Source organism: Balearica regulorum, chromosome 23 (genome assembly GCF_011004875.1).
Source record: "Balearica regulorum gibbericeps isolate bBalReg1 chromosome 23, bBalReg1.pri, whole genome shotgun sequence".
NCBI classification, from domain to species: domain Eukaryota; kingdom Metazoa; phylum Chordata; class Aves; order Gruiformes; family Gruidae; genus Balearica; species Balearica regulorum.
Window position 1 is genome coordinate 1,241,852 of NC_046206.1, and position 25,797 is coordinate 1,267,648.

The 25,797-nt window shown below is 42.0% G+C and overlaps 1 protein-coding gene across 1 annotated transcript; it reads left to right on the forward strand.

The window, feature by feature from the left end:
• The first annotated feature begins 214 nt into the window (after positions 1 to 214).
• LOC142604921 (uncharacterized) lies at positions 215 to 15,746 on the forward strand. The gene is made up of 13 exons (XM_075774650.1): positions 215 to 327; positions 3,896 to 4,141; positions 6,672 to 6,793; positions 7,356 to 7,404; positions 7,667 to 7,710; positions 7,850 to 8,508; positions 10,357 to 10,462; positions 10,743 to 10,889; positions 11,133 to 11,193; positions 11,432 to 11,598; positions 11,681 to 11,791; positions 12,892 to 13,003; positions 13,318 to 15,746. The coding sequence occupies exons 1-13, from the start codon at positions 216 to 218 to the stop codon at positions 13,326 to 13,328; spliced, it is 1,947 nt and encodes a 648-aa protein (XP_075630765.1). The 5' UTR covers position 215; the 3' UTR covers positions 13,329 to 15,746.
• The last annotated feature ends 10,051 nt before the right edge of the window (positions 15,747 to 25,797 follow it).

Genomic DNA, 25,797 nt, shown 5'->3' on the forward strand with positions numbered 1-25,797 from the left:
CATGTACAGGCCACTGTCAGCAGACAGCCCAGATACAGTTACCCAATGGCCTGTCTCAGCATAGCTAATTAGGTGTTCCTGTTTACTATGAAAATGTGAGACAAACCCAACAGCAATGCCACAACCCCATTTCACTGCCGGCATGGATGCACACCACTAGAAGTATGCACATCTGGAGTACAGCATAATATAAGCTTTCCATCGACGACATGCAAATGGAACCTCTGCAAGAGAGCACGGCTTCCCAGGAGGGATACTCAGAAGGAGGAAAAATCCATGTATGTTCTGCACTGAACAGTTCTGAATTTTATACAGCTTCATTATTCAGTGAGTGCCTTTTGAATTACTATTCATTTAGTTCAAGACCTGTTTATATGGTACGATGTTCACCTTTAAAGAGAATTACATGCATACGGTTGATATTTTATTTGTATTCTAATCAGACATTGAAAGCACATACAGGGGAAAGCCTTATACTTGCTTTCTACGTTAGTGCAAATAAAGTTCACCATCTCCTGATCCCTACGTATGTGAAAGAGAATATTAATAAAGAAAACCTTTGCAGCAAAGGATTTCACAGTCAAGTGAGTTAGCAGTTGGCAAAACAACAGCATCGAAAGGGAAAGACAGACAAACAAACACCTAACCCAGCAAATGCCGTTAAAGTGGGTGTGTGCACTAAAGAAACATGTAGCAACAAGGGATGAAGGAAGCTAGAGAGCATTCATCCTGCATCCAGAGATATAGGAGGAGCTCCACCCACTGGCAGCATAACCTGAAAGTTTACATGGAGGGAGATTTCCAGAGCTGCCCATCACAGATCAGTTGGAAAGGAATTGCTTTAATTACAGTTTTCCACTAGGAACTTCCAGATGGTGACAGCCATTTTTGCTGAAAATATTACATCAGTAATCAGAATACCTAAATCGGTACATCAGTAATCACATCAGTATAACTAAAAAAGGGGCAAAAAAATAAAATGCCCCAACACAAAGACCTGACACGCAATTTTTCCTACAGGGGAGAGCGAGCAGAAGACAGGAAATGCAAACCAGTCTTTCCTAAAGGCTCAGACAGCTCTGTTTATGACCAGACCTATGGTTTAACTTCATCCCCTTCCCTAGATGACTGTCACTGAAGACCTTTACCCAAATGTTCATACTTGTATCCTCATTTCTCACATCTTCAGTGCTTGAAATTTTATCCCTTTCTTAGATGAGATGGTACAGGGTAGATGCAGAAATCACAAAAATTGTGGAAAACAATGAAAATATTCTATGCCCCTGGGTAATAAGCTACATAGTTCTGTCCATGGCTGTAGGAATCAAGAGGTATCAACTGAAGCAGTATCTACAGATCCTAGAATGCCATATTTCTAATCTCTTTGCTTGCTGTGTGTGCTGAAATCTGCCTTGCCACAACGCATACAGAAGGACACGATGTAGCATTATTAGCAGGTCCAAATTTAAAACTGCTATTGAAAAGCTAGAGATGAAGCTGTAAATGGGGAGCTCATTTCCAGTAGTACTTGTTTATAGAATAAGGCTCATAAGAACTGTTTGAAATTAGAGTAACAAAGCATTTGCTTAAATTACCAGGTACCTATTGCAGTTGGAAAGCGGGAGAAACACAGTTAAACAAATACAAAGCCTTAGAGAGCATTTCTTGAAGCAGCCACATTCCAAGGTTTTTGCTACTAGTTTTGGAAATCTGTTTCTCTTCTCACGGTGACAGGGATGCATTTCAGTCCTTTCTGTACGGTAAAACCAGGCTAACTCCTGCTTTCACTGTGAATGTAACAGCACGTTACAAACAGGCAGTGAAAGCTATCCAATATATGGGATGGAGTGTAGAAGAGAATAGAAAGGTGAGAAATCTCCAGTATGATTTACTGCCCAATAAATGCAATGATTCACCACAGTAATTTCCTGTTTTCAGCAGGCCAAATTCTCCCACCTATACAAGCGTTGAGTAGTTCCTTAAACAATGCCTCATCCTACTGATTTGAACAGCACCATTTACAGAATAACTTACTGTTTCATGTCACTAAGGAACTGGACCCTGGCTCCAGCTTGTCCTAGACTCATAAAATCAACAAGGCAAGTGGGTGAAGCAGAAGAAAAACATTTACCGGAGCAGAGCGGCATGTGTCCTTAGTGAAAAGGACGCTCCTCGTGGCTGCCTCAATGTCAGAAAGGTAAATAACCTTTTAATGTCTGAAACATCCTTTAAGAAATCACTTAAGCAAACTAGTTACAATCTACTAAAGAAGAAACTGAAATACCGGCTCACTGCATGTCCTTAATCCCTGAACATGACCTACAGAGCCCTGTGGATTTCACAGGAATAAGAGAGCTGCCTTGCCCTTGTTAGCTGAAGTCACGGGCAGCCGTGCAAAGATGTGGATGCATTAGCCATGCCTCTCCCCTGTGCACTCGTGTCTTTCAGGTCCGAACACAGTCACGTTACTAGGCAGAGAGATGTGTGGGGCAGAAAGCCAGGTAATAGCCTTCACAGTGCTACTGCAATGCAGATCAGCTCCTGATTCAGCACTTGTTCTACAAGCATCAAATCTCCTGGCTTTCATCAATACGTAAATACTTCTTTTGATATCCCCAAGACTGGAGTTATAACACTCAGTACAGAGAAAGCGGGAGACAGAGGACTGTGCGGGTCTGTAGAGAGGAGTCATTACTCAGTTTAAACTAACACGTGTATGTAACATGTTCTTTTAACTCGCTCCAGGAAGTCCGGCTGCTTTCTGCTCAGGCTGATATATAGGATGATTCCACTTGGGAGTAAAGCTGGAATGCTTTCCAAGACACAGCTATGGGAGCTGTTGCATTTGATAAGCATTGTAATCTTTTTCCAGACTAGGTACTTGAGAGAAGTATCGGCTTATTGAGTTGAAATGGCATAGCCCACAAGTAGGATTGTACAGTGAAGTATCTTTTCCAGGGACATGAAAATGGAGTTTAAATCTGGTACTGAAGTCTCCTTGTGAGAAGTAAATAGACCTTCCTATAAGAGCACCACCCATCCAAATACATTCTTAATCCTATTGAGTTTTAATGGTTGCACCTGTCACAATATTTAAGACTCTTTCCTTGCTAAACAAACAAACTGAAATCCCCAAACCCTCACAGGAACAGAAACAATATTGTCCTTAATGGAACATACAGCTTTGAATCTGTGAACCGAGAGAAGTGCTGCGCAAATTGTAGGGGATGTCTTTCACTAGCTGACATTTCATGTTTGAGGGAAGAGTGTTTACTTTTGCTTCCTGAAGTCTGTGAGCAATAGGTCCTCTTACACAGCCTTAGAAAAAAAACGCTGCTTTTTTTTTTTTTTTCTCTTTGAAAAGAATTCACAAACCATTTACTTCAGGAACAGTTACTTCTTTGCACAACCCTATCAACTAGTCTAAGTCAGAGGTTGTTTTTCCCTACTCATGCCATTTGCAGTAAGTCAGCCAGAGTTTAATTTTTCTGTTTCACACTTAAGGAAAAATATTTTTCAACTTGTACTCAACCTCTTCTTGGGAAAAGTAATTTCTTCATCAGCTGCTGCGGCTGATTGTTAAGAAAGAGGGTGGGGCTTCCCAGGCTGACGTCCTTCGAGCCATACCTGAGTATAAAGAGCAAGGGAGAATTGCAGCCAAGAAACTCTCAAAAGCTGTTTCCAGTGGCTGCTGGGATTCCAAGGCTGGCTTTATTCTGCGACTGCTATAACTTGCTGCTAAAAAGAGAAGAGGAAAGTTGGACCCAGCTCGTAGTGGCTAATTACATTGGAGAATTAAATACAATTACCATGTTCTCAATGTGAAAGTGGATTGAATTTTTTTTTTAAAAACACAACTGAATAATTTTTTATTTTTTTTTTTAACCACACACAGTGGTAATGTTGCAAACAGTCTGCATTAGTCCTGAACTACTGATCAATCAAAACATCAGTGAAAATGAAATCTGTGGCTATAGTCCAGACCAGGGATCTCCACTGCCTGGAGAAACTGCCAGTCCCAAAAGCTATTTTCAACAGAGCCCATCGTTGCCAGACTCTGGATCAACTGAATTTAACGTTGCGAGTCCCAAGATCTACCCTCCTCCTTCACATAAACCTCAAGAGACGTCTGCTCCCACTGGTAAGATCAAATCTTTGTTCACATTTTTTTTATTCTATGCAATGCTATTATGCTTGTTTGCAAAGCGATAAAGCACACTGACTTGCAGCTCCTTTTGCGCTAGCAGAGAGATGTACTATTAAGCTTCTGTAGCAATAATATGAAAGAAGTATGGCACACTCTGCTGCTCATGTCTTGTTTCTATTTTGTCGTGGTCTGCTGTTGAAGTCAGTTTTGTACTGTGTTGTAAAGGATGCTCAATATTCTATCATTCCTGTGTAGCTCTAGCATTTTGCTGCTCACTCACATTTGGAATTGCAAGTTTGGTTCTGAATCTAGCAGCAATGTAATAGATATGACCTTCTGAGTTATTAAAGTTACAAAGTCATATGCCACTGTGTTTGGTGAATCACTACCTTTGCCAAGTTCTTAAATTTCAAGGATGCATCTGAGCATGTAATCTGATCCATCGTGTACCATTTTTACTGTAGAAGAGCTTGAAAGATATTAGCAGGGTTGGGGTTTTTTTCATAAAGCTTTTCAGAGGCCTTTAAAATACTCTACAGAGAGTAAACAATTCATCATCAAAACACCAGACTAAAAAAGGAACTATTACCGTTTCTAGAGCAGTCTGAGAAATAAACTACGTTTTTATGAGGTCCCAGTGTTTTAATTATTCAGTGATAGGTTAAAACATTCAGAAATACCGGAAATCTTAGCACAAAACAACAATTCAATATATATTTGAAATGCACCGTTTGCTACTTAGCATTCAACGCCCTCCTGCTGAAGGGGTGTCAGTCTCTCATTGCCCGGAGCAAGGAAGAGAAACAGCATCACACAACTAGGAACCACATCTTGTGTGGCTGGCTTCTGTGCCAATATTGCCTACTCCGAGACATCCCAAGCTTGGAGAGGTGCGCCATTCCCATCTGTTGAGCTCCTACAGTTCTCCACAGGACTTAGCCAGCCAGACACCCGCAGTTGCTACAGATCACACAGAGATTTTGGTCAAGGAGGAATACTGGTACAGGCACCTCATATTTTACGTAATGCCGACTGCTCCCGTAATGGCTCGGGCAAGCAGCTCCTGCATACACCTTTTTCATTTTGGGCTGCTGTATTATTTAATCATACGCGTGTTTTAATCACAAGTGCTATTTTCATTCCTTGTACCATGAGCTGCACTAGTGAGAGCAGCTTCTCTCTGCTACAGCAAAGCATCGCTGCTGGCTGACTCCTTATTCTCAGTAGCCCACACTCTGACTCCCAACATCCAGGCTTCTTTGGAACAGTGGCCTTCTACATGGTGTATTTTATGTGCTAAGCAATTAGCTTTATTGCATTAGTTCACGATCTTCCTATCTTTCTAATGACAACAGCTGATACTGAATGCATTCTGTATGAAGATGATCATTCGGGGGGGGGGGAAGCGGCACGTGGGCTGGGACACAGCGTTATATAAAATGTATTTCAAAAGCAATGCGTTTAAGGTCCTAATCTGGGACCTTAAGTTTGTCTTAAGTCTTTCAAGTTTGGGGATTCAAGTACAAGATGCAAGAATACCTAAACCAAGCAATTACAGAACAGCTTGTTTTGACGAAGGCAAGCTTGTTTGGACAATTATATATATTCTCAAATAACTATTTCATTTTACTACAGACAATCATTGCTTCCCTTTGAATCACACTACCTTGACCTCCAAACACACCAAGAACCATTGGAGAAAGACATTGGACGTAGCATTACTATCTTATTTCTGAAACAATTTTGTTTCTCGTTTTTCCACTGATATCAGTGTAAGAAACCACAGGACAGGAAGCCATAAAGATTTACTGCAACAGATGAAAATTAGAACATGACAAAGAGGGGCAGTAGTCTGAGGCGTGCTGACATATTCCCCAAAAGCAGTTGCGTGCTCTAAGTCAGTATGGCAGCCCTGAGCTGAAGGGCACCCAGAGAAACTGCCCAGGGCCAAGTCTCACGATAGTAAGTTTATTTCTGCACTGCTGAACCTCTAAACCAGAACATCCAACTGCTTTTCCTTCTTTTTCCCAAGCACCCATCTGAATTTCCTTCTGCACTGCTACCCTGCCCCTGTTGTCCTTTCCAGCTTCAGTGGCACATTTACACCTGGGACAGGCTCTCCTCTTCCCTCAGGTAAAAAGGAAACCATCCCTGCACACTGAAGTTTGACAACAGCCTTCATGCGGTAATTCACAGGTTAACTCAGCTCTCTGCTTATGCCCTCAGACTGAAGATCCCAGAGCCACCTTTGGGGTTTGGTTTTAGTTTGGTTTTATTTCTTAAGAAAATAATTCGCTTTGTGAGGCCTCAGTCTCTTGTAGCCTGAGCAGCAATGCATTAAAGTAATTTTTAAGTAAGAAGGAGGCCAGAGCTAAGGAACATGTAGGGCAATGTAGAAGTTTGTTACAACTGATGACAAACATCAGAATCACAGGCTACCTCTCAGGGTGACCTCATCCTCCCACTATTCTATAACAGCTCGGAGAATTATGTTACTTTAAGCATCATGTTATGACTTTTCCAGACTCTGGACTTAGCTCTGATCCCCCTCAGAAGCGCTACATGGGTGTGAGGGTAAAGATGCCAGTACGGGAATTACTGAGAAAAATTCGGCTTTCCAAAGGCCTGGATTCAGCTCACAGCAAGGTGAGGACTGTTCTTGAGTTCAGAAAGGTTGCTCCCAGAGGCGTAGCATTGCAGTGCACGCACATCACGCGCCCACTCTGCCAGTGTTCTGGAGGCGTTACACCTACAGCTGCTGCCTCTTCCGTCTACCATATTAATACTTTTGATGAGGATGGAGAGTATACCAGATTGTAAACAGGCTGAGGGCCTGTGCTAGGAACATTTCTAAGCCAATGACAGCAGGAACCCATTTGTGCCCCGGATACTACACATCATGTAATCAAGCCAAAGATAGCCCAAGAACCAATAACAATTTTGCTCTAGCAAACCACGTTTCTGAACAACCTGCAAAAACAGCCCAAGAAGCAGGTAGACCCCCCAGATACCTGGTCTGCTGTAAAGATCTTTATAAAGCTGCCATGAATTACCCACTCATGGAAATTTATTCACCTGCAGTCTCTGCTGTGCAAAAGTACACAGCACAGGACACAACTTACTTTGTTCGTGTTACACTATTTGCCGCTGCTTCATTTTCTGTTATGTGAAGCATCTCAATTTGACTTGGGTATTTTTGTCTCCCCAGGAAGGCTCATTAACGAAGATGGTAACCAAAGGCTCCTCAGGAAAAACAGGTTAGAATACTTCTCTCTTGGTAACAGAGCCTTCTTTTCTAGTAGGATCATCACTGCTAGGTACCCAAAGAGCTGGACCGCTTCTCTCCCATGGTCAGCGACCCATGCTGTTTCCTAGCTCCCCTTAAAGTACAGGAGCAGGCCAGCTGTGCATCACCACCATGTGTATGTTATCTGGGGCAAAATTTCTGATGAGAATATCTTCTGTGTCTCTCCTCTCTCCAAACGCAAAATAGCTTATTTCTTCCTTTCTTTCCAACAGAAAAGAGAAGAGTTCACCCTTATACAGAGAAGCAGCTTAGACAGGTATGCATAACACCTTCGACTCTGTGCTGCCAGCCTCCTCAGGCGTGTTTCATATTGTATCACTGAGTGAGAACAGGACACTTCATGTCTGATTTCCCTCCCCCATCTTCCGCCCTCCCTATTTTTGTTGCTGTTTCAGAGCAAGCAGAGCATTGAGCAAACGCTAAAAGGCTTAGAGGACCTTGATATCCTAGTGGAGGTGCTGCAGGAAGATTTGAACAACAGCCAGCTGAAGAAGGAGTCTTTGCATTCTGTGCCAGATGGCTTTTGGCAGGGCTTCTCCACAGATCTGCAAGCCTCTCAGTGGGAAACTGGAGGAAGCAAGCAGGCAGCTCTTGGCCTCCAGGAAAGGCGCCACAGCTCAACCAAGTTGTGTTCATACTGTTGTTTTAAAGGTTTCAACTCAGGATTGCAGGGAGAGGTAGAAACTTCTTTTCATGAGGATCAGAACAACATGCAAGAGTCCAGCTCACCAGGAATATTTTCAAGGACAAGTGAGAAAGCGAGTAGCTGGTGGATACAGGATGCGTGCGCAAGCACCCAGAAAGATTTCCCAAAGCATTCTTCACAGGACGCATCTCCGCACTTTAATCCATCAGGAGGCTGTTCAGAGGTGCTTCTGGAAGCTAATACAGGCTCTCCAGACTTTGAGGGACGCTTGAAGTCAACCCTGATTTCTTTCACACAGCAGGACCTCTCTGCCATCTCTTTCTTTCAGTTCCAGCTACACAGGGAAGAAAGTTTACTGAGAAATATCCCAGTGGATAAACTGCTTGCACCTGATGAAAATGGCAACAGGTCTCTACTTTTTCTATTGAAATACATTGATTTCTATTTTCTGGGGCATCACTTGAAGTTAGAGCAAAGCCTCGGGACAACTGCTAGTTTTGGGCACACCTGTATCAAAGGCTTCCTTGCTCAATGGAAAGCTCAAACTTGCCTCAGTACACAAAGTTTTAGGCAAATAGTAAAAATAGAAAGGTATTGTACTTGCAGTAGTGTTGCCAAACTACAGCTGACATCAGGACAAATTCAGTGTTAACAATATTAAAGACTGAGTTGTATATGTAGTTATTCATGAGAAAATTGAAATCAAGCAAAAAAAAAAGTAATTTCTACCAAAAAAAAGCAAAAGATCTTTTCCATGCTGTAGACACTCTCAGGACAATTACTTGTACTATTAGCTGGTAATAAAAATAGATGGGAGGATTGCAGCAAAACATACACAAGCCACTAGTCTCAAGCATAGGCTTCCAAAGAACTAGGAGTGGCTGGTTTATTAGAAATTAAATGAAAGCAAAGGTTTTACTGATCCCATTTTCCCTAAAATTACACTCTTATAGAGAAAATAACTGTTTATTAAAAAAAATATTAGAATCTCTTATTATGTTCCATACAGTTCATCTAGGTTGGGGAAGCTGGTATCAAATCAGATTGACAGAAAGCACGACATAACCGATAAACTATCTTCGTCTTGGTGGGGAAGACGTTCATTCCTGTTCATATAGGCAATTCTGTTCCTAACTTAACATATTTATAACCCACACAGGGAAAGCTAAAGACAGCACTGTCCTCTTCCATGAAGTACCATGTTCCATTCAGAATAATGGTTTTGCAGTGCAATAATAAAATTAGACTTCACTTTTCAGGAATAATGTAACTGTAACCGACTTACAATAAACCACCCACTACCATCTTTCCTGCATTTTTTTTTTAATACAGAAAAAAAATTTCACACATGAACAAAATTAATCACAATTAAGAAATTAAGGTATTTCTACCACCATGTTTATGTAAAATTCACAAGCTAAAATTTCCAGCAGCCCACTTACCTCTATGAACATCAGATTACATGCTCAAAAGAACATACGAAGGCAGGACTACACACCGAATAAGCTAACACTGAGTTCTACTGAATGGTGAACAATATTAGTTACCGTGTCAAACACTTGCCAAAAAGAGACCAGAAACAGCAATAAATGTCAGATTTATTCAGACATCTTCAAGGATATCATGCTACAAGACAAGGGGTAAACAAACAAATAAATAAAACCAATGCCTGCATTATTTTTTCCTCCAGGAGAAAAAGGAAGACATGCCCAAACTTACAAGAGAAAAAAAAAAAGTATTTTTCAGGATGAAATTCAGGAAAGAGACTTATACTATTTGGAGTAGTTCAGTGAGACTGAATACACCAAAGAAATTGAGCTCTCCTCCTACAAAGGACCGAATTACAGTTTGGAAATACTTCTTTTAAGTGCAATAGGAGGGTTTCCCTTCTCTGGATTTTTAGGTATCTTACACTCTTTTTCCTGTATTGAAGGATGCTTTGAACAAGGAGGAGGAAATAGAGATAGTTAGCAAAAAGGAATCATGGAGTAGCTCCTGGAGAGGAGAGGAATGGCAAAATAGCAAGAAGGAAGGACTGAGAAGTCCTGGTGGACGCAACTAATGCAAGCAAAGCTGCAAGATCGGCAACTCCATTATTAACACAGAGACTAAATAAATTAAATTTTTAAATATCCCAAGATTTTGGTATTTGCAAACCTTAACATTTTGTGCTTTAAAATACATTCTCACTGTTCCTTTTGAGTATTTTAACCACTGTATTATCTTCTAATTGTTGAAAAATGCATTCTATTCCAGGCTGCTGCACAAGGCTGTTGCTCAGGGAAGAAGAGCTCTGACTTATGCACTTGCACAGAGATTTGCATCCCTAAATAAGATCGATGAGAAGGATGCAGAGAAACGGGTAGGATTCTAGCTTGCCAAGAACAGGGTAATTTTCTATCACACCTAAAAGTCTTTCAAACCCCAGTCAAGCACCAAGCATCCTTTTGGACAAGGTGTGGCTACTGTCCTTGCAAAGAGGGGAGAACAGAACAAGGAGGAAGTGATCTGCATAGAGCAAGCATTAGTACAACTGAGACCAGAACTGAATCCCAACTCCCCACCTTCTCCTCTAACAAGCGTGCTGCTTTAGAACTGCTTTTGCCTTTCACAGCGAGTTTCTCCCATTCTTCTTTTCTTAGACTGCATTACATCTCGCTGCAGAAAAGAACCAACATCTGATGGTGAGTGACCTGATATCTCTAGGAGCTAATGTCAATGAACAGGACAGTTTGGGGAAAACTCCACTCCACCTGTGTGCAGAGAACGGATATTTGAGAGTTTTAGAGGTAAGCCTGTTGTTTACGTTGTACAAAGACATGTGCAAAGGCAGAGCAAAGACAACAAATGTGTGTTCTTGAAGGTCCCTTCCAACCCAAACCGTCCTATGATTCTTTTGTTTAAAATAGACAAGGGTTTTCCATACCTGAAAATTAGCTTCGATCTGATGTGGCTAAAGATGGAGTTAGAGGAGCAGGGGGTATTTTGGCACTGACCAAACTCGGGACTTAGCCCAATCTTCTTCATTTCAGGTTTTGAAAAATTGCAAAAAAACCGGCATGTGTGTGGAAGTGAATCTGACTGACCATCACGGTAAGAGGAAAACCTCAAACACACAGAAGCTTAGTGTAGACTCTAAAAGTGTCAGACTACAGATTTTATCTAGGCCAAAGAATGTTCAATTTCGTGTTTAAAACTAAAAGGTCTAGGAGGAGAGCAAACCAGTTTTAATAGGGCCCCCCCTTACGATTAGCCAAGAGTAGGATGATTTACTCCAGCGTGGTGTTCAAGCACTGGATTTGTTAACTTGTCTGTGATCTGGTCTGTTCAGGTTTAACACCGCTACATGGTGCCGCTCTTGCCCACACTGTCTTAGTTATGGAATCTCAAAAAACTGACATCAATACTGACATGGGAAGGTTTCTCAGACTACGCAAAGATCAAATTCTTGAAGGAATTAACTGCTTATTACAAATGGGAGGAAAGCCTGAGTTGCAGGTGAGGACCGGCAGCAGGTTGTTTACTGTGGCCTAAAGTTTTCTTATTCTTTTGCAATCACAGGTTTCACTGTCATTTGCAGGTACTACATTCATGTCAAATTACCACTACCTATTTAAAAATGGAGGAGAACACAGAACTCATGTGTTTGCTTCAGACTTATAAACCTAAGGGACAGAACATTCTTCAAGAGGTAACTATCCATAGCTACTTTTACACAGGCTCTAGCATTTGTACCCGAGAAACTAAATGCAGTAACGTAAGCTGTACCATCTTGTAAACACAGCAGATGATGCTCCCAGCCTTGCCCTAGCTTGCACAAACCCCCTTTTCCGTGATAAAGCACTGTAGGAGCTCTTCCACACTTGGTCCCACCACAGCTCTAAGGACTGCTATATTTGTTATAATTTAGAGCAGCCCAGTTGCACACAGGCGCCGCCGACACACTGCTCACGCTGTCCCCAATCCAAACTCCTCGTAGCAGCAATGCCTTCTTTTCCAAGGTTTTACAGCACACCAAGCCAGACAAAGGTATCTCAGAAGCAACACCGGGGAAATTCTTCCTCTGCTGATAAAGGGATGCTACAGGCCCAAGTGTTACCACTATAGTCGGTTACCTTCAGCAGCTTCTTAAAAGAGAAAGAGCCCGTTCTCTCTGTCCCTTAGCGCACACATTCAACATTAAAATGACCCAAAACCTGCATTACTGGGCCAAAAGATAACCAGATTATCCAGGGTTATCAGCATATCTCGCTAAATTTGTGGTGTGGGAAACAAAACACCAACGCTGAAAAGCAGAAGCTTGAGTGCTTAAGAGAGGACTAAGTTTCTAGGGTGAAATTCTGCTCTACTGAAATAGTGCAGTACCTGCCATAGATTCCAGTATTCTTGTCCACAACTATGCAAATATTCAGTGCTTAAAAGTTACAGCCCTTTTACCTTTTCTAGGGTCTTTTTTGACTCTGTCAGATAAGAGTTCCCACCAGTGTACACGTACAGAAACCTATAATATAATAAGATTTCAATTAGAAATACAGACAAAGCTGCATTTCAAGTCATTTAGGAACCTGTCGTCTGAACAGTTATGCTCTGTAGGAGGTAAAACACAGGAGAAAAAAAATCCAATCCAGCTCATTACTGACTGAGCTGGTAAACGTGCCGCCCTCTCCCATCTTGTGGTAAGGGGAAAAAAATCTAGGCTTTGCATGTCAAAACCAGGATAAGTTCTTGACACAAAGTCTGCCTGACTGTTAATGCTGGAAATGTACTGTTCTGGTTTCTTCATCTGTACAGAGTTACAGTTTGCTGGATGCTCCAAGGAGAATGCCAGGTCCCTCACCACCAGATAACTTCCCTGAACTTTTTTCCACATCATCTTCAGATCTCTTTGACATCATTCTTAAAGGTATCTCATGGTAGGAAATCGATTTTCCCTAGTCAGGGTCTTTGTAACTCAACAGCTGTAATGTAGTAGCTAGCTCCAGTACCTTCCCTGCATTGCTATGTAACAATTAATCACGTGGAACTGATGGAAAAGATGCCCGGGGACATATAATAGACTTCAGATTAACTCCAGAGTTCTGCACAGAGTTTCTTTTGCTTGCAAAACTCCTTACTCATACAAAACCAAGTAGAAAGTAGGGAAATAAATATGTGGCATTAGAGGGAACACTTAGCATGTAGATTGAGCTGAATATCTGTTGGTTTATTGCCTTGCAGGGAAACGCTGATAAGAGTCATTAGCTGCATCTCACAGTCCACGCGCTACAACTCTTGCTGAAGAATAGACAGAGAACAGACAGTAAAAGTCTTCAAATGTATTATAGCTTGAACTGACTGTTGAAAATATCTCCTCAGTACCCAGAATTGAATAGTAAACTAATAAATGGGGGGGAAAAAACATGCCAGGTTCCAACAGTATTAGGCATTTGGTTTTAGATGCTCCAGAAAATTAATAGCTCTTAATTTTCTCACAAAACTGAACACTTGTGCTTGTTTGGAAGTCCATTTGAGTTGCAGGTGTCCTACAGTCTGAAACTCTGACAATTTTTAAATGCAGGTGCCTAGTTCAATAAAAAAGCCCCTTAGATTTTAACCTTTCAGAGCCTAGCCTTGAGGGTATCGGTGTAAGATTAGTCTCTATAGTCTGAAGTTAACGTTCAAATGTGCTGAAAATCATAGGCAATATACAATTTTAAGCATGAGCTATGGGAACTCAGAATCTGATGGGCTATATTTAACACTTTCTGCAGGCTGGCTCTGAATTTGTCCAAGGCTGGAGTTGTCACGCTTTAACACAGTCCCATTGGAAAAAAAAAATCCCCCAAAATAAAACATACCCACACACTGTTACTGAGCATGTTTTTTCAACAAAAAAAAAAATCAAGCTCTTTATTTGTGCAATCAGAATTTGCCACCAATAATAGAATGTAGGTGAAGTCTGGGACAGAAAGTGTGTTCAATTATTTCCTTTCACTGTGGGTGATCTAAGAGAGGACAATATCTTTATAAAATTTAAGTATATAACAACACTTTACAAGGATTTTTTTTATACTAAGCAATTTTGCAAGTTAGAAGGATAACAAGGAGCTTAAATTATTCTCTGCTGTCAGATATCCAAGTATTCAGAAGAATTCCTATAATTATTTTTAAAAAAAAGAAAATTCTCTTCCCAGACTTCTTATCCTTTTATTTTAACTTCTGATTGTGAATTAGCTGGTTTCTGTGAAACTTCCCTGTTTGCTACATGTGGAGCAATCTACATTTACATAACCTACAAAATGACTGATCCAGCAATTCACGTACATACCTCCTATTGAAATGAACGGGGGATTTTTCACGTGTAACCATTGCAGGATCCAGTATTAAGTACTCAGCACGTTTGGGGAATATTTTTTTGATCATCCCTTTGTATTTTCTTCTTGTAAAAACATTATTTCCCTCTTATTGGATATCCTTAAGTGTTAAGCTCCAAGAGCTATATTGTACAACGTGAATTAAGTTTTATTGAAAAATGACAGTGTTTAAGTTAATGCCACTGGGATTTGGGTCATATCCTATGTTTCTTGTACCCTGAGCAGCTAAATAGCACTCTTCTGTATTTTCTCTAGTTTGAATGAGACATGATATTTTGAAATTCTTAAGTATTTTATTAGAAAAAAATAACCTGTTATTCACATGATGAGTTGTATAACATTACAGAATATTCTGTATTAATGGTTTTAAACTGAAAGAGGGTAGATTTAGATTAGATATAAGGAAAAAAAAATTTGCCAAGGGTAGTGAACACAGTTGCCCACAGTTGCAACTGGGAACAGGTTGCCCAGAGAAGCTGTGGCTGCCCCTGGCTCCCTGGCAGTGTTCCAGGCCAGGTTGGATGGGGCTTTGGGCAACCTGGGCTAGTGGAGGGTGTCCCTGCCCATGGCAGGGGGTTGGAACTAGATGGGCTTTAAGGTCCCTTCTAACCTAAACCAGTCTGGGATTCTGTTCATCCACTTCCTTCCATAGGTGTCCCTCATTTTAATCACGCGAAGTCTTTTCTTTTTCCCTTTTTTTCCCAGGTTTTACTTGGAAATACAAATATTTTCCTCTCCGATAACTTTTCTCTCTCTTCCCCCACCACCACTCATTCTTCCTTCATGTTTGCATTTTAACTCACATCTGTGCCCACAGAATTTTTTATTCATTTGAAGAGAATTAATGAGAATTTTCTAGGTTACTCAACTTCCATTTGTGTGATTTAAGGATCACACCTACCACCCACTGAAATTAAAGACTCCTTAAATTTTTCAGTGAAAACTGACCAAGGAATTCTGCACCACATACAGAACCAAGAATGCAGCCGTATGGTAAACAGGTAGAGAAGCGCATCAATAAGTATTCTCAGTGAAGAAAAACAAATTTGCTTACAGGATGTCTTAAAAAAAGCGTAGAAAACTATCGCATACAATATTAATCAAGTTTTTAGTCAGATGAAAACCATTCAGGTGAAACGACAGGAATCTTAGGTTATTAGTATGTATTACCATATACTCAAAGCTGAACTAGCTTGTAAAGTATATGCTATAACAGTTATATATAAACCGCATTGACATTAGTTGGTATGCTTTACATTGTTTCATTGTTCCTTCCTGTCAATAAATATATGATGTTATACAGTATGTAACTTACGGGGTTTTACGTACCGGTATAGTTATACTACACTCACAACAGAAGTGACTGCTGTGAAAAGAGCAAATCAAGCAGACAAGTACATAAGGGAGTTTTTGTTGTTGGTTTTGTTGTTTTTTGGGGGTTTTTTTTGGTTTGTTTTTTGTTTTTTGTTTTTTTTTTTTTTTAAGAGTACAGTGGTGCCTGTGCAGAAGCACCAGCATTACCACAAAAAGTTAGGGGGTAGGCGATTTATTTAAAAATAAATAAAAAACCGACAACTTTTCTGTTCAAGGCACATTCTTTAACCCACTACCTCCAACTAGGAGCTAGGCAACTATTCTTTCAAATGAACTATAAAACTAATTGTCAATATTTTTTCCAGCACTAAAATTTTTGCCTCAAACTAGATCTCAAACTAGAAAAAATAATCCATGGACAAGGAGATTAAGTAATACAAGAGTTTGCTGAAAAAGCTGTAGCTTTTCAGCCATTCACTGTGGCTAACTGCAACAAACTATTCTATACCAAAAGAGAATAAAAGAGTGCTTTGAAGAGGAATTACCCTCCATAGAAGTAACTTGCATTTCTACAGCAAGATTTTTTCAAAGTATTTTTTTCTTTTTTGGGAGCTGTTAGAAAGTTAATAGAGGCTTTGCAAGTACTGCATATTCCCTAATCCTGGTGTAGTTGCTACTGCAAGTGATAAAATAGGTCTTTACAGACAATTGTTCTCAACACCTGGGCTGAAAAAGAAAATAAAAGAATTTTTAAAAAAATCAAGTGAGTTCTGAGGAGAGGTTTTCTAGCACAGTATAAGCTAACAACTTGGGCAGGGCAGCACTGACTTTAGCTCTGACCTGTATGTACAGTACTAGATAGGCCTAGCGATCTTGCTGGTTCAGATTAAAAGCTTTTGCTTCCATTATCATCATGAAACAAAATTCTCCCCTGGCAAGGCAGCTCCTTAAACCTAGGCCTGTTACTGATTCAGGATTGTCTCAAAGAAAAGGATAGCATTTACTGAATCATTAGCTTTATTTCCTTCAGCCCCGCACACACTTTCCAAGTCAGCCCACAAATCTCTTTAGACCGTCCCAGCTCAAACCTGCTCAGTTAGCAGTGCTAACAGGGTCGTAGCAGGAGATTTTGCAATACTCGGAATTAACTCCATAGCTTTACATATGACAGCGTTTGAACTGAAGTTTTCAAAAATGTACACATGACCACCAGCCTACTGTTCCGGAAATACTCCCGTGTTGCCATGAAATCCTCTTTCACATTAATTACAGAAACTAGCTTCAATGTGCAGTCCTGGTGCCACCAAGATTTCAGGTCACTGAAGTCCAAGGAGCGACCCCTTGACCTCAAGACACGTCCTGTGCTTTATTCACACAGGCTACCGGCGTGCCCGTAGCAGAGGGAGAGGAGTTACCTTTCTGCACTTGCAGCAGGGCACGGCGGAAGCATCCTCAGGGCAAAATCTGTCCAGCACAGAGCAGCCGTCAGACCTACTCTAAGCTGCGCTGACATTCTCAACCTGGCTCAAAACGCCCCAGCCCTGGGCCCCTTGCGACAGCAGCAGCGTAAGGTTCGGGGTGCACAGCTAGACCGTGGCTGTGCTTCTGACACCTAAGTACCCGTTATGGTGACCAAACTAGTGTTTGTGGTACGACAACTCCAGCTAACTCATTCTAAACCAGATCACACGTGCTCCCACAAGCTATAGTCATACCTTTGACCTGTGGCCCAGGCCGTACTTCGAGCAGCTGCTTTCCTTCTTGACCTCACTTCTCGCCCCACATTACAAAATGAGTGCCGTTCACTGGCGTACACGGTTGCTTAGGTTCCTCGCTCCTTTGAGGGTATGCGAGCATTGGCACGCATAGTTATTTTTAAGGGCGCTATAAAAGCTTTGCCACTGAATTAGTAGCAATTCAGCAAAGAAAGATAAAAATAAATAAATAGATCAGATCCAGTGCCTCCAGTAGTTCTCGGGGATGCTTCTGGTCAGGAAAGAGGAAACTCATGAGTTAGCTGTTGCAGATTTGTAATGGCTTGAACAAGGCCCTGGCAAGGACGGAAGCTTTACTCGCCTGGCAGGGCTCTCTGATGGACACTGATCACAGCGGAATGATTGGCGACAGTCGCAGGGCACAGACTCTGTACATAAAGTGCACGACAGAGCAACTGTAGTCTGGATGTACAAAATCCTACAGTATTCACACCAGTTTTCTAGACTTTCCTCTCTAAGTTTTTCCATCCAGAGCTGGGTGAAGAGAACTCTCTGAGCCAGAACCCTACATGCTGAAGTTACCCAGAAGACAAGTTGCAAGTCACAGCAAGGGGGTAACAAATACTTTTGTTAAAACAGCCTGAGGCAAGGGAACAGGAACTCTGTCCTAGATATTACCTCACTAAGACTCTGGCTACATAGTAGATCTTTCTCCTACAAACCCAACATCTTAAGGTTCCAGAGGGAAACAGAGCATTATCACAGATGCTCAGATACTACTACTACACAGTCACAAGTGCAGCAAGTCCCAAGAACAAAAACCTTCAGTGCTAAGTCACTGAGCTCTACTGACCATTTTTTGGGTACACACATGTATTTCCACTTGCTTTCGGAAGTTAGCAGTAACACGCGTCCTTAGTATAGCCTACTAAAAATGCTGTGAAAAACAAAATACAAGCGTTGCCATCTAGCAGCTCATCTGTATCTATCAAAACACACGCAAAATAAATTGCAGAGGCGAAATGGCATCACAAGAGATGAAAAGATTAGGGACAATATTTCATGGATTAACAAGAAACTGCATGGCAGACAGACAGAAGCTCTTCTAGGTATTAGATAAATTGTAATAGTAGAAACAACAGTACTAGCGAGCAGAGAGATTCGGGTCTAGATTTTCAATGGCATAAAACTCTGCAGGCAGCAAGAGAGCCTGTTACAGACCGTTAACTCTGTGAGGCATCTTAAGCAAACAGCTCCTCTGGGACCTGCTTTCAGTAGCTCATAATGGCAGAAGTGCTCCAGCATTCTCCTTTCCCATGGCTTATGCCAAATGGAACAAGAGGAACCAAATTCTTTTTGGCAGAAGGGTATCCCAATCTGGAGGGATCTGACTGATTTCTGACCCTGTCACCCCAGCCTGATACCAGACCAAGACTGACCACAGCAGAAAAATCTACCTCCTGCTTTGTTTTTATCCTCCAAAATGTGTTCTTGGAATCATGGTTTTCTACAAATCCAGACTTACTGCATCAAAGACTCCCTAAGGCTGCTGGATTTTGCTTAAACAAGCTATCATCTCCCAGATCCCAAAAACTTAGCAAAGAAGCATATGAACTGTTGCTCACTAAAACAGATAATGTTAAAGAGAACAATGCCGTGATTGCAAGTAAAACACACACAAAAAAATAAATTACATTGGGAAAAATCCTTCTAACACAACAAAAAATAATCCAATCTTTTTAACTGAAAAACCAAGAAAAGAGTCGGGGGGACTACTCAAGAAGAAACATTGACAGCTCCTCTACACCACTCCGCATCCCAGTTCCCGTAACTCCGCATCTCTCTCCACATGATGACAACCAGGCGGAATTGCAAGCGGAGCTGGAGGAGCCAAGTTTCTGAGCCAAGCAAGAGGGAGAGGCTGAGTTCTTGGCTGATTCAGATTCTTTTAGAACAGTCTCACCCATCAAGTTTTATTTTTTCTGCTTGCTTTGTGGCTAGAGAAACTTGGAAACCAAATGATTCAATTTAAAACAGGACATGTTTCTACAGCTGTGCTGAACAGGACAGATGAAATAAATTTAGAGAAGGGAGTCCCACTAACCGCAAACTTGAGTGTCTCAGGCACTTTGAAGAGGGAGCACGGTGGGGAGAGGCAGGAAAAGGGAAGAGGACAGGACATTGGCTCCCACTCAACCTAGACAAAGGAGCTCTCAAGCTGTAGCAACTGCTGTAACCCAGACTGCCCCAGCCACACACAAGCCAGGAGCTCAACGTCGCTGCACGATTCATCCATCTGTTTAGCCAGAACCTTCACTTGTCCTGAGGATAAGCATGCTATGCAGCTTAGCATCTGAAGGCTGCAGGATCAGCCCTGAAGAGGTCCCTTCTGTCTTGAGACAGCCTATGGTGGGCTGGAGTTTCAGGCATCCCTACTCGACCCAGTTACTTACATCCATGAGGAGCTGGTCACACGGCACCTGTGCCCCAAAGTACCACACCAGCATTTTTCTGTCTCTTTTTCCCCCCCATACCTCATTCCATGTGGTTTCTAGAAGGAGGAAGGAGCTTAAACTGAGGTTATCAGGAAATCTTTCTCCTGAAGAAAGATGGTAAGGGGAAGGGAGTTCTTGTTGAGCTTCCTGCAATGCCCAGGAAACAATGCTTATTCCTTCTTCCCACGGTTCCCAGGTTACGATTTTTTATTTCTCATCTGCTTTGAGGCCACTTCACCTTTACTTCAGCGGCACAGTTTTGGGCTTCACTTAGCTTAGCAGCAAGAGTTCAGGCTCCAGTGGATAAGACATCACTTCTCCGGTATAAAAACCTGACAAGATGTTAACCAGTTGCTATCAGGAAGGCCCCAGGCACTGCTCTGCTCCATGCTTGGCCATACTTCAGTGCTGCACCCGTGAGAAGCCTATCTGGGTTGGTCTCAGTTCTTAATTATCTCTATTTATTATCTCTGTCTATCATCACTAGCCAAATAAGTTTACAGAAGTCTCATTTTTTTCAAACATAATCTCCAAACACAAATATTCTAATGTGTGTGGTGTGATAAGTACACGCAGAAATCGTAACACCATTGCCTCAGTAACCAGAGGGTTACTGTATAACCCAGAATAAATACTCGCCTCAGATCTAAAGGAACGCAAGCAGCATGAATTAATACAAAAATCTAGTGGCAGATTTTAAATATTAAGATCAGTTTGGTTCTGCTTTGTTTTCAATAAAACCCTCTGGATCCTTTTGCTTCTGATGAGTAACCAGTTTTTGAATCCTTCACAGTTACTTCTAGAAAGACATTCACAGCTAATTGGTCGCCAGTGCCACAGAAACACACAATAACCCACCTTCAAAGGTCTACTCAAAGGCCGAAAAGATATGCATCCTCACAAACTCTGAGACCTGACAAAGCACAGCCCCCTTAAAACTTTAGTTTTCCTTTTCTTCACTGGGCACTTATGCATCTCCTTGTCCCTTCCACAAAGCTTCTTTAGAGAGCAGGACTCTACCCAGGCTGTGATGAAATCACATTTCAATTAAGCAAGAAATATCCACCTGCTAGAAAGACTCTAGGAAATACCAGTGAAGAGAACTTAATCTAAGGTTTTATGTAGTTGGACAGTTTCTGATTTCATTTTCTAATGCTTCCAGGTGTACATGTTTTGACTCCTAGTTAACATGACCTTTCTGTTTCTTTGGAATTATTACTCACACACAAAGGCAATCCCTTTTCTGATATAATAGAAGATAAGCTTCTGCAGAACCCAGCAGTTCTTCAAGTTCATAGCCAAATAGGGTGTTTGCTAACATGAAGCACGTACGCTATTAAAGTCCATCTTGATTACATTTATGTATGTAACAGAGGTCATTTTAATACTGGATTTTTATGTTCTATGTTCATAGCAGGCTATTTCCAACACAATGTTTGTCTACTGTAAAACAAAAGCCTCAGCCACATTCTCTTACAGATTAAATAAATACTTTGTGGCTTAATTCCCATAGGAAGCAAAAGCCATGTGCCACTATATTCCCTACACTACTTCCTCTCCCAGAATCAGAGCTCAGCTGCAAAGATGCTAATTTATATGTTTCAAGGTTTTACTCCATCTCGCTATAAAACTTTGCTATTGCAAAAATACAACTACAAAGTCAAAGCCAAAACCCTCAGCAACTTTCAGACTCTGCACTGTCCATGACACTTGAAAAAGCCTGAGCTCTCTTTGGTCTATATTCTCATTTGTTTAAATTTAAAATATGATTCAGATGGCTTTTCAAGAGTATCTCAGAATATCTGGTCTTTAGGTTTTTGTTTTCCACTCAGCAATCAAGTCCTAAGTGCCAGAAGCCTCGTGCTCCTTTGATTCTCCAAAAAGAACAAACTATAAAAGCAGCGAACAGCAAAGAATAAAGAAAAATAAATCAGATAAGGCATGGAAAGACAAAGGAAAACAAAATCAGAATCTTCCATGTGTCAGATCACTTTCACCACTCCAATTTAATGGATGGTGTTTCTTTTTCTGAAGATGACAAATAACCCCACAAAACAGCAGATTATGCTGTCACACACTTGTATTTTATCTGGAGAAAGATTCCTTCCTCTTTTGCAGGGATTAAGTACATGGCAGACAAAAAAAAAAAACCCAAACAAAAAACCAACCCACACACCAAAAAACCCAAAACAACCAACACCACACACATAAACCCAAGAAAACCCAAGCACAGGAAAATAAATACACGCTGCACGTTGCAACTCCTACAAACAGGAAGTAGGCCTGCAAGAGCTAGCTCCAAGTCTTGCTTTTTTCTCAGATTGGAAGAATAAAATTAACTTCACCCTCCCCTCCCAATTCAGCCAACTCGGCGAGGGAGCACGAGGAATACCCCAAGCTGTCACAACGTCCTCACCCTGGAGTGAGGTGGAAGGGTTCAAGGCAAGTTGCACTTTTGAGAGTAGTAAGTAATAATGCCACCAAAACCCCCATCAAAGTTACCTTGGCTTGGTGCCAACTGTCACAGCCCAGCCTTTCACTGGAACTATTTACAAATATTTTAGCATTTGCATAAGGTTCTCTTCAGAAAACCTGGGCGACCGCAAACCAAGCGTTACCTAGGGGTAGCTGGCCTTCCTTAGCAAAGGCTACTGTAAACATTATCTGGAGAATAAAGTTCACGTGGAAAAAATAACCACATGGTATAACTATGGAGTAAGTTGGTCAAATATTTGTGGAATAACATATACCACCTGTGGCTGTGTGAACACAGCCTTCCCTTTGTTTGGAAACCTTTATTCAATTTTACAGAGAATTCACACCAAAATTCTGCTTGACTGCCTTACTAACTATGGGTCTTACAAACATATCGGTACCTACTTATTCAGATACCGCCTAATTAAAACAACCAACAGCGCTCCAACGCCAGCACCCAGGAAGAAAGTGAGCTAACAATAACACGCAGTTGTAACACGAATCTGGTGTAGCACAGACTGAAAACACCAGTGGGTAAGTTCAGCGAGGGGGGAAAAGCAGCCTTCCTAACCGAAATAATAGATTTGTTAAAAAACTGTATGTGTATCGGGGATGCTTTTACAAGTTCCATACCAGAGAAGAACAGCAAAAGAGTGATTTGGCACGGTGTGAAATCTCCGGTTTCTGTGTTCGGTCATACGGTGCTTTTAGAAGCTATTTGTCCAACAGCCTGCTCATTTTCCCATCTTCTTTAAAAATGGCTGGCCTCGCCCTCCTTTTTCTGTCCTTTTGTTGGACTGAAAAGCTAAGCACTGACTAAAAGTTCACCATGTCAGCCAGACCTTGGAGAATTACTCAGACACTAATTCTTAGTTTTGATTACAATCACGAAACATTTTATGGGGATATTAAATTCCAATGCCTGCCAGGAAAATGACAGCTTGACACACAGAGCAACATTGTATATGAGTTCTGTGGAAAAAGGAAATGGTGTATCTGCCCATAACAGCAAGCAATCACCAACCTCAGGCTCAAAGAAAATGCTAACACAAGCTATTTCCTTATTTTAGACCCACTGTCACTGAACACTGGTTTGTGTAGCAAATAGCAGTCAGATGCACAAGTATAAAATACTTCCTGTATGAAGGAAAGCTACTAACTTCCTTTCAAAATCTTTGCCTCTGAAACTTAAGACCTCAGGAAATCTCTGGGGTCATTTCCACGATGCTATGCGCCTTGCAGTCCCAAAGGCTGAAATGTGTCAGACCCAGGACTAGGAGGCTTGTCCAACCTAGCCTTCCCTAGGGAGGAGGGAAAAAAAAAAGAAAAAGAAAAAAATCCAGCACCAGAACTTCTAGACTTACACTGCAATCCAGAGCCTTGTAGCAGCTGGCTGAAATACAGATGCACTTCTGTAGGGAAGGAGCTGAACAACCACGGAACTACTCACTGCTTTCTGTAGACTGCGGCATTAGCAGCTGCACAGCTCCAGCTGGATAGAGCGACTAGATTAGGCAGTCATTCCTCTGTGATCTCCCTTTCGCTCTCCTCCCTCTGCTCACAGATACTGACTGGCAGCAAGGCACTAACTTAGGAGCTAAGACATGTGGATCGAAAGCTTTCTGGGAAAGGAAGGAATTGAAAGTGCATTTCTGTGTGAGTGTTCCAGCTCCATGGATGTGGGCTGGCAGATGGCGCTGGCTTTATCTGCAATTTAAAAAAACAAACAAACAAACAAAAAACAACAAAAAAAACCCCACCACACACACTAAGAAGAAGAAACGACTGCCCTTAATTTTGCGATTACCAGAATTTACTAGGTGTACTCTGAGACTAGGCACCAAAGGAAAGCCCTGCAGGGGACAGGAGAATGGTTCCTGCATTCCAATCTGTTTTCGGCAGGACCTATGCACAGGATTTCTCCTATGGGGGCAATTCCAGGCATGCTCAGAGACAGAGATCTCTGTGCTTGGGGAATGCAAAGTCAAACAAGGAGGTGAGTTTAGGCACTTCCAACATTAGGCAGCCACTGAGTGGGAATGTTTTGGATTGTAATTTAAAGCACAGGCAATTCACATTGAAGTTAATCCTACTTAAAGTACGAAATTGTTTTAGTGGGTACTCCATTGCACATGCCCCTAGAAAGCACAAGCTTTGGCTGGGGACTCCAGCCATTACTGCGCGTTAAAAAAATGGTATACCAACTAACCCTTCACTGTAAAACCAGAGATTTACCAAAGGGGCACCAACAATTTCTGGCAACCTGCATATTGCCAATTAAGATACAGTCCTAACTTTTGCAAAAAGATAAATAAATATGCCGCTCTCTCGCTTCCCTTTTTTTTTTTTTCCAGGCCGGCTAGCCAGTGGAACAATGACTGCCATTCAAAATACTTCTGGAAACCACTCATTCATCGTGTCCCTGGAAAGTCCACCCAACTAGCAGCTGGGTGAAAGGGCTTTAAGAAACAAACGTGCATTTACTAGTGCCACAGAAGGTACAAGCAGAAGACAGCAACGGGAAATGTCATCCAGAATGCTCTTGAATATTTGATTATATACCGCACAAGAAAACAGAAGTCTCTGCTAGATATAAGACACCTCCTTCACGTCACATGCAGGCAGGGGGCTGGGATAGCTGCCTTTTATTACCAGGGCAAAAGTTCCAGAAGCGCCTGGAACGCCTGTTAACGCGACATTGACTCCCTCTCCCCGCATCTCATTACACCTGAGAAATCTCTTTCTGCCATGGCACCGGGAGGGGGCCGGGGCTGCGGAGCGGGGCGGCCCCGGCCCCGGCCCCGGCCCCAGCGAGGAGCCGGCCTGCCCTCTGCCGGGGAGAGGTGCTCGGCCACCCGCCGGGAGCCCGCCGGGCCTGCCCGGGCCAGCAGGACCACCGGCTGGTTTTGCCACCTGTAGCGCCCGCGCGAAGGACGGAGAGAGCGGAGAGCGCCGGCAGCGGGACCCCGAACTGCGTTCTAGGATCTGCCACAGATCCTGAGGAACAGGGGGGGCGAACCAGCCGCGAAGCGTTACATTCTCCGTAGTAAACACCAAAGAGACACCGGTTGCTTAACAGGTTTTCGGGTTAATCGCCAAGTTACGCAGCCTATCCCAAAAATAAACCCCAGCGTATCCTGTGCTAATTGACGATCCCTTACAGTAAATGAGGATTCAAAGGCTTTGAAAGATCGTGGCTGTTGCAGGGACCCCAAAAACTTCAGACCACAGAGCGCAGTAGCAAATTGTGGATAGTCATAAATAAGCGCTTCTCTGTGCCGCAACAGTCATATTTAAACTCTTCAGATTGGACAGACTACTCCCCTACAGGCTGTACAATAGGCT

Bases quoted from the DNA above. Each gene is read 5' to 3' on its own strand.
- LOC142604921 (XM_075774650.1), top strand. From the start codon at position 216: ATGGAACCTCTGCAAGAGAGCACGGCTTCCCAGGAGGGATACTCAGAA. The intron at 8,509-10,356 runs GTCTCTACTTTT...ATTCTATTCCAG, and splicing joins CCTGATGAAAATGGCAACAG to GCTGCTGCACAAGGCTGTTG. The intron at 10,890-11,132 runs GTAAGCCTGTTG...TCTTCATTTCAG, and splicing joins GATATTTGAGAGTTTTAGAG to GTTTTGAAAAATTGCAAAAA.